This window comes from Neophocaena asiaeorientalis, unplaced genomic scaffold (assembly GCF_003031525.2).
Source record: "Neophocaena asiaeorientalis asiaeorientalis breed wild unplaced genomic scaffold, Neophocaena_asiaeorientalis_V1.1 scaffold680, whole genome shotgun sequence".
Lineage (NCBI taxonomy): Eukaryota > Metazoa > Chordata > Mammalia > Artiodactyla > Phocoenidae > Neophocaena > Neophocaena asiaeorientalis.
In genome coordinates this window covers 1148746-1160257 of record NW_020171816.1, presented here as the reverse complement: position 1 = coordinate 1160257, position 11512 = coordinate 1148746, and the positions used below count along the sequence as shown (strand labels likewise).

Below are 11512 nucleotides of genomic sequence, written 5' to 3'. Positions count from 1 at the left end.
GAGAAAAAAAAGGTACAAATGAAACATTTGTGACAGATATTCCAACTGTGTAATGTGGGTATTGGCATATAGAAGGTTCATTTCACTTTTCCTATTTTTGTCTATGCTTAAAGTTTTTCACAATAACTTTTCACAAAATGAATTCTTTCCAAAGTTACCGTCCTGGTTAGGAAATACGAATCAGTGGATGTGAATGTTCTCTTCGGAACGAAACTGCATGAAGGATCTCCAGCCGAAGCTAGGTGGCCGTGGGCTCCACGCCCCTCGGGCCCCGCGCCAGCACGCGGACCGAAAGCGCGCACGTTTCCCTCGAGCTGAACCTCACAACTCGCTCTGTGCGCTCTAGAGCTCGCAGGACCGCCGAGCTCAATTTGGAAGTGGCCCACGCCGCGCTCACGCCGGCGGCTGGGGGAAACCGGACAAACTCCGCTCGAGGGCTCCAAGGTCCCACGGCCCAGTGTTGCGGGCCTAGCCCCCAGCAGCCCCTCCTAGGTCTCTAGAGACCCTCGGCACCGCTCCCTCCGTGCCCCCCACCGCGAACCTCGGCCCAGCCCTCCGCCTACCGTCCAAGTCCTCTTCGTCCTCCGACTCGCTGTCCGCGATCGCATCGGCGACAAGGCCAGGGCCGGGCTCTAGACCCTGGGAGCCGGAAGGAGGGGCGGCGGGCGGGGTGGAGGCTCTGGAGCGGGCCTCGCGCAGGCGGGGGAAGTAGTCCACCGCGAAGTCGACGAGGTCGGGCGGCTGCTGCCGCAACACCTCCACGGTGTAGCCCTGCAGCAGCTCTGTGAGCCCGGGCGGGATCTGGATGTGGCTCATGCCGGCGGCGGCAGGCGGGACCCAGCCGCCGGCGGCCACCGCCTGGACGCTCCCTCACGCCGGACTCTCGCCCCGCGCCCGCGAGGTCCCCTCACGCGCGACCCGGGTCGGGTCTTCCTCGCGCCACGCCGCCCTTTGTCCGGGTCTGCGTTTCAGGGCCGCACCACCCTACACTGCTCCGGCTGGCCTGGTGCCGCCGCCGCTGTCACTAAGCAGCCGCCGCCGCCGCCTCGGGCACAGACAAGCGGGAGAGCTGGATGGGCGGGGCGGGAGGCCGGGTTGTGACGCACGCGGCCGCGGGCGTGCGCGCTCTCGCCGAGCGCCGGCCCTCAGTGCGCGTGCGCCAGTGGGCCGGCCGCCAGCCAGGCTGCCGGGGCAGTCTCCAGTCCAGGGGCAGGAAATGAGTGGTCTACCCGCTAAGCGGCGTCGTTACTGTCTCTCACCTTTCATTTCTAATTTCAATACACTCTAAGATCCAACCGTTTGTCAGCCCTTACTAGGCTCCAGGGACACAGCTGAGAGCCAGATGCAAGCATGCACATTACCACCCCGGTGTGGTTCCGGCTATGGTGGAAAACAAGAGGGCCCACTTTAGGGGGGGACATTCAAGCTGACTCCGAGGCCTGGGCAGGATCTAACCACAGGAAGATCTGGAGGAGAGCCATGTGGGCATAGAGGACAGCAAGAGCAAAGGCATGGTAAAGTCAGAACCACCCTGACCGCTGGGAGGCATAGTGGCATGAACATAGGACCCTCAGAAGTCCGGCAGGAGGTCGTTGAGATGTCAAAGGAGGAAGCCCTTGTAGGTAGTAGGCGTTTCAGTGATATAGTAATTTGGGAGCCAAAGGCAGATAAATAAGCCTGGAAGAACTCAGTAGGCCAAACATGTTCCTTGAGAAAAGGGAATAAACGCCCAGGGCAGGAATGACCACTGTGCCTGTTTCTCCTCTTGAGCATTCCCACCAGGATTCCCAGGACTAGGTCTGCACACCCCTACTCTTCCCATACTCCACCCTGGACCCTGGGCCAGCATTGCTTGATGGTGTTGAGCAGACCACAAGGCACTGTTATCCTTTGCCCCTGGGGAGAGGGCATAGGCAAACTGGAGAGGCCATGCTATTTCCCAAGCTGCCCCTTCACCCACACCAGATTGGAAGGGAATAGAAAAAGGTGGAAAGCTTCCTGGTATGTCCATACCACAGCCTAGGTACTGACCAAAGGCCCAGTAGGCATAGGACAAAGTCCTCCATGTCTTTGCTGGGCCCAGCCATAAAGTGACTCAAGGTAGCCTTGGGAACCTGTAAGGCATTTGGGATGGTTAAGCTCCACCTGGTAATTACCCAGTATTAATTAAAATCCCCACTTGGACCTCTCATATTGACTTGGCACACAACCAGGAGTTCAGTGCTTCTGGGAACTGAGCTTCTAGAAAGAGGAATACCCGATCCCCACTGATGCAGAAGCCACCCAAGCTCTAGGCCAGGTAAGCCTGTGATTCTAAACAGCAGTGTCTCCCTGAACAAGTTTCTTGACTCCTGGGAGGAGTCCTGGACCATCAACTCTGTTAGGGAAGGGGTAGTGTCCAACTTGTTCCCTGCTGGGTCCTTACTGCACAGTCTTGGAGAAGATTTACTGAATGAATGAATGAATGAATGATAACTTTCCACACAGCAAGAAGAGCCAGTGAAACTGCTCTCCTGACCTCAGGCTCAGAACTAGGATCCTTTGCTTCAAAGCTATGCTTCTGATCTCAGAATATGAAGACTTCACTAAGTACAAGCAATGAGGAGCTGGAGGGACAGAGTACCTCAACTCTTCTCTGCTCGTGGGTAGACTGACCCTTCCAAGTTTTCCAGGAGTCAGCCCATACCCAGGAAACCTGGATGGGACTCTCACTGCACTGCCACACCTGGGGATCTGACCCACTTCAAGCAGTCCTACCACGAACCCTTTGGAAAGGCAAATTCGCAACTCCACTCTCTAGTTTGCCCATTTGTCAGGCTTTACATGTTTGACAGGGGGGCGGGCATCTGTACAGCTAGGACTCTAACTTCAGTTGCGAAATAGGGTAGGAGGAGGCTACTCCAGGACTGACAACAGAGCTGGCTGCAGGCAGGTTCTCCCCATCACTCCAAGGAACCCCTGACAACCTCTGCCAGAAGGTTGCTCCTCCTGACTTGTTCTCAGATATCCCACAGCTTGGCCATCCATCCATCTAGCAAACATGGCATTCAAAGGCATCCTTAGGCCTGGAGGAAATGAGGGACATCGAAATCAGGAACCCCATAGCTGCTCCTTACCTGTCTCCACAGACCAGCCTCAAAGTAAGGATGGAGAGCCAGCCTCCAGGTCCAACTTGACTCCCCTCCCCTTGCACCTGGTCCCCAGAGCAGGGATCTATCTCTGCCCCTTCTGGGAAACCCTTCAATAGCAAGGGGAGTCCCAAGGGCCTTCATGAATGCCCAGTTGAGCTGGCAAAAGAATACAGCCCTGGAACAAGAAAGAATACGAGGGGCCTGAGCCCCCATCTTCTACCCTTACCCTTCTAGGACCACCTTCATTCAAGCCTGTTCAGCTGCACCACTGGGGGTTACCATGGCAACCAAACCCACAGGCAGCCAGTAAGTGGGAAACAGCTGCCAACAGCAAGTAATGGTGGGTAGAAAAGGTCAAGAGCAGAGACCCTCAAAAGCAAGAGAAATACAGCGTCCATGGTAGAGAAAAGGAGGCCCTAGAGCCCTGACAGGCGCTCAGCCTACCCCAGTCCTACTCACTACCCAGCATGTAGTCATCATCTTGCACAGACTGCCACACCACCAACCTCAGGCAGACGTGGACACGATGGGGCCAGTTCTCAGAAGTGTTCACAACTATGCTGAGTAACACAGGTGGGGCACATGTCTAGTCCAACAGCAGTAAGTCTGGTGAAAATGAACGTGGGTAGGGTACCAACTGCTATTTCCAATGAAACAGTTGTTTCATGTACTCTTTTTTATTTTTTTTAAGATTCTTTTCCCATATAGGCCATTACAGAGTATTGAGTAGAGTTCCCTGTGCTATACAGCAGGTTCTTATTAGTTATCTATTTCATATGTAGTAGTGTGTATATGTCAGTCCCAATCTCCCAATTTATTCCTCCCCCTCCCCGTTTCATGTACTCTTGACAGGTTTATTATTATTATTATTTTTTAAATATTTATTTATTATTTATTTAGGCTGTGCCAGGTCTCAGATGCAGCACACAGGCTCTTTAGTTGCTGCATGTGGGTTCCTTAGTTACGGCATGCATGTGGGATCTAGTTGCCCGACCAGGGATCGAACTCAGGCCCTCAGCATTGGGAGCATGGACTCTTACCCACTGGACCACCAGGGAAGTCCCGACAGGTTTATTATTTAAAAGGTTTTTTTCCTCTCCTTCTAGGAAGAAGGTAGATGCCCATACTCCCCCAGACTTCTCTGGAAGACAGCCTGCTCTTGGCCCAGGCCCCCTGGTTTACACACTTTCTGTCCTCTGATGCCCTCTACCTACGTGGGGGACTCAGCTTCAGCAGGAACACCTCCCTCTTCTCTGCCCAAAGGGGCTGCTTCTCAATGCCCCTCCAGTCCCCCACCCATCTCCTGAGACTTGGTCATCTGACCACCTCTACATGCCAGCTCCCTGGTCCAGTCCTACCAGGATGATTATATACCACCATCAGTTTCTATTTTGCCTTAGAAGCGTCCATTAGCCTCTAGTGGACAGGGGGGAGTGGGGAAGTGGGCTATATTTCCTTTGCCCTAACCCAAGCCGTATTTCAGCCTTCATAATGCCGCCCCCATGAGGCCACTGCCTTTGGTCCAGTTATTTTAACAAGCGTCCATGCTCAAGGGAGCAGTTAATTCCTGGGCTGCCTATTTCTGCACCTAAGAGCCAGCCCCTCCCTGGGACACCGTCCTGAGAAAGTGTCAGTCTCTGCAGTGGACCTAGCGTCTGCCTCTAGACATCTCAGGGCAAGAACAGAACCTGGGAAGCAAGGGAGAGCCTGGCTGGAGAGCTACAGGCCTGCATGCTGACTAGAGCAAAGAAAGCAGAAAAAGGAGCACTCAGCGAGCACTTGGCCCTGGGGCCTTCCCAGTGCCTGTTGGAACTCTGTGTGCCACCCCTAGCCTGACTCACAGGCCAGCTGCCTGGGCTTTGACCCTACAGTACAGACAGGCCTCTTGGAGTTTAAGTCAAGCAGTCTGAGGACAGCCTCTGATAGCATCACAAGCCTTTCTTCAGGCCTGTGGACACCCAGACACCACTCTATTGTCCACACTCTGTTATCAATTTGCCAATGATCTTGGTAGATCAGTTTACCCTGTCTGAGCTTTGGCTTCCACATCTGAAAATGGGGGTATAAATCCCTACCCATTAAACACTGAGTTACATGGGGTAAAGAGATGAGAATGAATCCATGAAGCGGCTGGAAAACGAATAAGGGGTTCTAGCCTCAAAAGAATTGTGGTGAAAGAACTGTGGGTAGAGATGCTATGACCTTACAGCAGAAATGGTGCTACTATTGCTTCTAATAGGTTAAAACAACCTGCCCTCTGTCCTTTACCTTTGACGCGATCATACTCTTCTTTGTGCCCGGATGAGGCTGTTATCACTGGCTGGTTGTTGTAACAATCACTGGCTTCTACTTAAGGCTGACTGTGACAGTCCGAGAAATTGCTTGGGAGGGCCCCAATCTCTCCCCTACCCATACCCCCAGTCAGGGAGAGGAGAGATATATCAGGAACAGGTGGCATTTCAAAGTGCATCATAAACAGAAAGTGCCAGCCAGGAGGGAGTTACTCACCATCTGCTCTGCTCCCTTCACAAATATGCCTCCAGGCACTTCCTTATTTGACTTAACATCTATTGAATACCCAAAGGAGTAGAAGAATTTACACCACTAATATCAAGGAATCCAAATATTCCATTTTAAAATGGAAGCTGTTTCAAAGGGTAAATTATCCAGAAGCAGAGACTGTAAAAGTGATCCTGAGCCATGGGAATGGTTGGCATTTGGTTAGAATGCAAATGCACTCAGAGGAGCTCCTGGGAAAAGGCCGAGGTTTCAGGACTGTCTCAAGGACTGGGCAGTGCCTAGAAGAGCTCCAGGAGACACATACGTGGCCATCTCCAAATCAGTGAGAGATTAAACAAAGATATCCTGCAGCATGAGAGGGGAAAAGCATAACACTGAATTAATCTTCCCAGGCAGAATGCACACAATTTTCATCCCTAAAATTGTTATTTTTTTACTTGACCATCATCCAGAAATATCTTCCCAGAAATAAATTCTCCTTCCTTAAACCACCAAATCTTCAGCTTCCAGCCAGGTTGGCCACACCCACTCCCAGATGGGGGTGGGTCCCTTCCCCTCTCACCCATTTACACTGAGTGATAGCTCTAAAGCCAAAGTCCAAGGATCTCTGTGCAGCTGCAGTGAGGCGGGAAGTGCCAGAACTGTGACTGCCAGATGGAACAACACCAGAGAAGCCCAGCTCTGGTAGCCTCTCCCTCCCCCAGCCAAGGACAGACTAGCTTGTGACTCTCCATTATGACTCCCTCACCTCCTCCAGTTGCACCTGGTCATCATCATCAGCCTGATTAGTAATTCCAGACATCAGATCACACAGTGACCCCAAAGTACATATGAAAACTCAGAATTGCTTTTGGCCTTTTAGAACAATTGACTCTCCATCCGTTAGCTAAGACACCCATGGCTGAGGGCAGAGAGGTGAAGGAATGAAGGGATGGGCTTCAGGCTCGGCCCTGTGGGGGTCTGGATGCCAGGCTTGCACTGAGAGCTATGGGAACAGTTACCAATCACGTTGCCCCATCCCACCCCACCCCACCTCACCCTCCAGCAGCTGGAGCTGGGGCAGTCAGGGAAGGCTGGGCTGGCCAAAACTTCCTCCTCTTTCTCTTGCTAGAACCCCTGCCTGAAGAACCAGGGAAGGATACTGGATCCCTAACAGCCTCCACCAAGGCCACAGAGGCTGCTTGCTGAAATGACCCAGAATCAAAAGAAAAAAATTTCACACAATGCAAAAATTAGAAACAATATTTATTATTTCCTGTTAAAATAGGGTGCTCTCATGAGAAAAGAGTGTGCAAAAAGAGCCTTCCTACACCCTGGGCTTTCTCACTTATCCTAGCAAGCTGGGACTGTCGGTTCAAAATTCTCCTCCTCACTGTGTAGGAGGGAAAGCTCTCCACCTACTCCTGGAAATTAGGCTACTCTAGTTTTAATTTTGATTACTTGCATGCATTTAAAAAAAAAAAAACCTGACTGTTAACAGGCTACCTACCCTAGGCACATTTGCTCAGTCTACTTGGACAGACAGATGTGGGCCTCAAGTCCACATTCCCATGTGCAGGCCAGGATTAGATGATACCCTGGAAATCTGGTGAGTGTTCCTGGCTAGGGATCAAAGAAGGCCCCAGTTCCTGGTCAGATGGCTGAAAACATGCATTGTGTCTCCAGTGAGAGGCTGAGATTCCCTCTTTCTCAAGGAGTATTTTGGGTGTAGTAGGGCCAGTGGTCAACTAGTAGACAGCATTCTGGCCACAGATACTATCTGGTCTAGAAGCTACTTACTCCATCTCCAAATCCTCATGAGTTCCCTTAAATTGACTAGAGTGGATTCAAGTTGCAAAATGGCAAATTATACCAGGAAAAGGATGTCATTAAGACAATGGTCTCAACCATTGTGAGTCCGTGCACAGAGCTCACATCTCACCATGCCCCTCCCCTCACACTTCAGGACAGCCTAGTCCTGCCCACTGTTCCTCCTTGATGACAGCTTCCAGCATCCTGAAGCCTTGAGCAGCCTTCAGCCTCACAAGTTGGGCATGGCCCAATTAAGGAACTTCATGGCAACTTCAAAGCCAAGGAAACAGGCCTGAGAAGGGGTTGGAAGGAAGAGAAAAGCCAACAGGAGTTGTGACTATTCACAGAGACCCCAGCACTGTGCTTGACTGGCCCTGTCAGGACCAAAATCCCTTCCTAATCCCCCACCTCAGGTCACAGAATCAAGCTATGCTTTCTCATTCCTAAAAGGGAAAGAAAATGCACGTCCCACAACTGCCCACTTCTGATGGCCAGGCCAGGAAATCAAAGCTCCTCACCTCAGAGGATCACAAAGGCAAATCTTCCTGACAGTTTCAGGAAAGGGAACAAATAAGGAGGCTCTGACTGACGGTGGGATGTGGAAAAACTGAGTCCCCAATTCAATCCCAGAAGCAAGCAAAAGTCAGCCCACCTGCACCCTGCTCTGAGCCCCAAAGGGAAAGCACAGCCCCTGCCAGTCACTCACCGCATTGGCTGGGAAGGCTCGGATCATCACTGCATTGAACCCCTTATACAAGGATGTGATTCCTTCATTCCGGACCAGCTCCCTCAGCACATCTCTGAAGCCATTAGGATATTTCCCAGGAGGTGCTGTGGGCAGAAAGCAACTGTTAAGGCTTCAGGAAGCTTCCTGACCTGACCATGGTGACCTACATGGGGACAATATTGTAGTCAAGTCTTCCTGCAGGGCCACAGCACCAGCGAGAGGACACTTTGCAGGTCATCTGGGACCAGTCCACAGACAACACAGTTCACCTTGGGACAAACATATACAAATGTCTGGATTACTGGTGCCAAGGGAGTGGAGAAGGGAATGAAGAATGAAACAGTCCTTCTGCTCATGCGAGGGAAGGAAGGTTGATTTGACTTCTTCTCTACTATTTTTCTTTTTTTGGGCCATGCTGCACGGCATGTGGGATCTTAGTTCCCTGACCAGGGACTGAACGTGTGCCCCCTGCAGTGGAAGCGAGGAGTCTTAACCACTGGACTGCCAGGGAAGTCCTTCTCTCACTTATTTTATGTTTAGGCTGACAAGAAAATGAGTCTAGGGGCTTCCCTGGTGGCGCAGTGGTTGAGAGTCTGCCTGCCGATGCAGGGGACACGGGTTCGTGCCCCGGTCCGGGAAGATCCCACATGCCGCGGAGCAGCTAGGCCCGTGAGCCATGGCTGCTGAGCCTGCACGTCCGGAGCCTATGCTCCACAACGGGAGAGGCCACAGCAGTGAGAGGCCCGCGTACTGCAAAAAGAAAAGAAAATGAGTCTAGCATTCCTAGAACACAAATGACTGCAAGGGAGAATGTTGGCCAGAGAGATGCTGAGTGCTACTGTGGAGATTGAGTATCCCTAAGGCCTTAAGAACTCTGTACCACAGGGGCAGCCAGTTCTGGGACCCACTCCAACCCCATCTACCCCACTCTCCTCTACTAACCAGTCTGGAAGCGGGACTTGAGCACGTCTGGAGGGATTGCCACAACCCAGTTGAAGATCCCTGCGATGCCCCCAGCCACCAGGATCCGAGGCACGCTGAGCTCATTGACACTGCAGAATACCAAACAGCCCCAGTCAGACAAAAGCTGTGAGAGTGGTGTTCAGACCGTCCCTCCTGTGCAGACAGGGCAGCCACAGAGAGAGAGAAACTGGCTGGAGGGAGGAGGTCCAAGGCCAAAGCTCCTGTGACATGGTAGCTGCCACTCGTTGAAGGAGGTTTCATGCACTTGTTTCAAACACTTCCTCCACTGGGTGAGGCACAGGGTAAAGGCTATTAGTATTAGCTGGGCCTCAGCAGCAACAATAGGAAAGTGGACATGGAGACAGAAGCAAGTCCCACTTCTGCCTTCAGATCCACTAACAGGAAATGGCAACCTACCCATGATTGGGCAAAGTGGCTTCTAAGTTCTTCTGTTCTCCTCACCTCTTTTCCTCTGGAGTAAAGATATTTTTCAGCCATTCATATGTCATGAAATACATCCCACTGGCTGGAACATCTGTTAGTGTCAATAAAGAGGTAAATTAAATGATATAAAATTCTCGCAGATTTCCTGATCTTAGAAGAACCAAGCTTGGCTTTGGACCCTTGAAGGTTTCCTGAGAAGCTCTTCAACAGCACTTCCTATTTGCAATAATCACTTTGCAGTGATCAGATGCTGCTCTGGGGCGAGCACTGGTGTGAGTGAGCGCTAACATGCATGACATTATTTCATCTTCAAAGGCCCTCTGAGTGGTCCCCACTAATATGCCCACTCCAAGCAGTTATAAACGAGCTAACATCTGGCCTTCCTCCAAGCTGTCATCTCAGGACAAGGGTAGAGCTGTCTCTGCCTCTTCTATTGCCACCCCAATAGGACATGCCTCTCAAGCCAAAAAGAGCTCCACTGCTCCTAAGTCATTCTTTCTTCCCACTCATCCCTCCAGCCACGATTTCCACTTGCTACTCCCCTCCAACTGCCAAGCTCATGATTTCCATCCTTGACGGCCAGCCTATCAGAAGGATGGAGGGTCCCCCCATCCTCATGTGTGTCCATGCTGGCCAGAGGTAAGATGGCCTAAAACCAGGACACACAGTGCCAGCCCTGTCAGAGCTGTGGCATGTATGGTGCCAAGGCTCGTCGGAAGATCCAGGCAAGACCCTCTGTGGCAAATCACCTCAGATGGAGGGCCTCAAAGGTTACCTCGCATGAGGGTGAGCACAGTCCCCTTGTAGATGCCTCGGATCCCAGCCTCCTTGTATAGCTTCTTTGCACAGTCCAAGGCACCAGTATACTTGGTCTCCCCTGAAGAAGCTTGAATCTGAGAGGGAGGAAAGAGCCATCAAGTCAGCAACAGCAACATCAAAGTCAACAAACCTAGCAGGTTACAGAAGATTACATAGTGAGTGTGGGAGTGGTCATTATGCATTAGACCAACGAAATAATATAACTATCATTGTCAAATCGATAGTTATTTAGAATGTACAATATTGGTGGAAGTTACTATGAAATAAGGCTAGGTGAATATATGACAAAATATAAACAAATTAACTAGAAAAAAAAAATCAACAGAAGAGATGGAAAATACGTTGAAAAATAAGTTCCCAAATACAAGAGCATTCCCAATAAAGCTAGTTGGAAAAATAAAAAAAGCTAGTTGGCAGTCTAGAAAGGAGGAGACAAATACTTCAGTCAATCACTTATTCCTTCAACAAATATCCATTAACTACTAAATCCACTCCAAGCTCTAACTGATCATGAAGCTTGGTTAAAAGAAGGTGAACTGGAAATTGTATTCAGAGCTCTAAATGCCTGGATAGAGGTCCTGTGTAGAGCCAGGAGAGGGCCAAGGAGAGGCCCCCTATCCTAGCCTCTGGGCTCCAGGGCCTAAGAGCCAAGAGCCTGAGGGCAGGCAGGAGGTATCCCACAAAAGATCTGAGAGAAAGACAGCCCCATGTAGGATCCACAGCAAATACAGAGTCAAGAGGAATCCAAACATACAAGGGCATCAACCAAAGAGTAGTTAAAGCTGGAAAGAGAGTTCAGATTTAATAGTTCCAAGGAGAAACACTTACAAAATAAATATATAAGTCCAATAAATTTTTGTACAAACAATAACTAGTTGAAAACCAATGGAAAAGAATCCCATTCTAATAGCAATAAAGAATTATACTCCAGGGCTTCCCTGGTGGCGCAGTGGTTGAGAGTCCGCCTGCCGATGCAGGGGACACGGGTTCGTGCCCCGGTCTGGGAAGATCCCACATGCTGCGGAGCGGCTAGGCCCGTGAGCCATGGCCGCTGAGCCTGCGCGTCGGAGTCTGTGCTCCGCAACGGGAGAGGCCACAACAGTGAGAGGCCCGCGAA

General features: G+C 51.1%; 1 protein-coding gene and 1 pseudogene across 2 annotated transcripts in view; both read right to left on the bottom strand.

Moving 5' to 3' along the window:
- Window positions 1-238: 238 nt before the first annotated feature.
- LOC112394819 (uncharacterized) lies at window positions 239-1096 on the bottom strand (annotated as a pseudogene). Its single transcript, XR_003002223.1, has one exon. The product of XR_003002223.1 is annotated as an uncharacterized LOC112394819 (transcript).
- Window positions 1097-6879: 5783 nt separating this feature from the next.
- The window catches only part of SLC25A20 (solute carrier family 25 member 20), a 32066-nt gene continuing 27433 nt past the window's right edge, over window positions 6880-11512 (bottom strand). The window contains exons 5-9 of the mRNA XM_024738321.1: window positions 10352-10469; window positions 9595-9667; window positions 9112-9221; window positions 8149-8273; window positions 6880-7734 (exon numbers count right to left, since the gene is read on the bottom strand). Of these exons, the coding sequence (XP_024594089.1) occupies window positions 7672-7734; window positions 8149-8273; window positions 9112-9221; window positions 9595-9667; window positions 10352-10469 (489 nt within the window). The 3' untranslated portion in view covers window positions 6880-7671. The remainder of the gene's footprint in view (window positions 7735-8148; window positions 8274-9111; window positions 9222-9594; window positions 9668-10351; window positions 10470-11512) is intronic.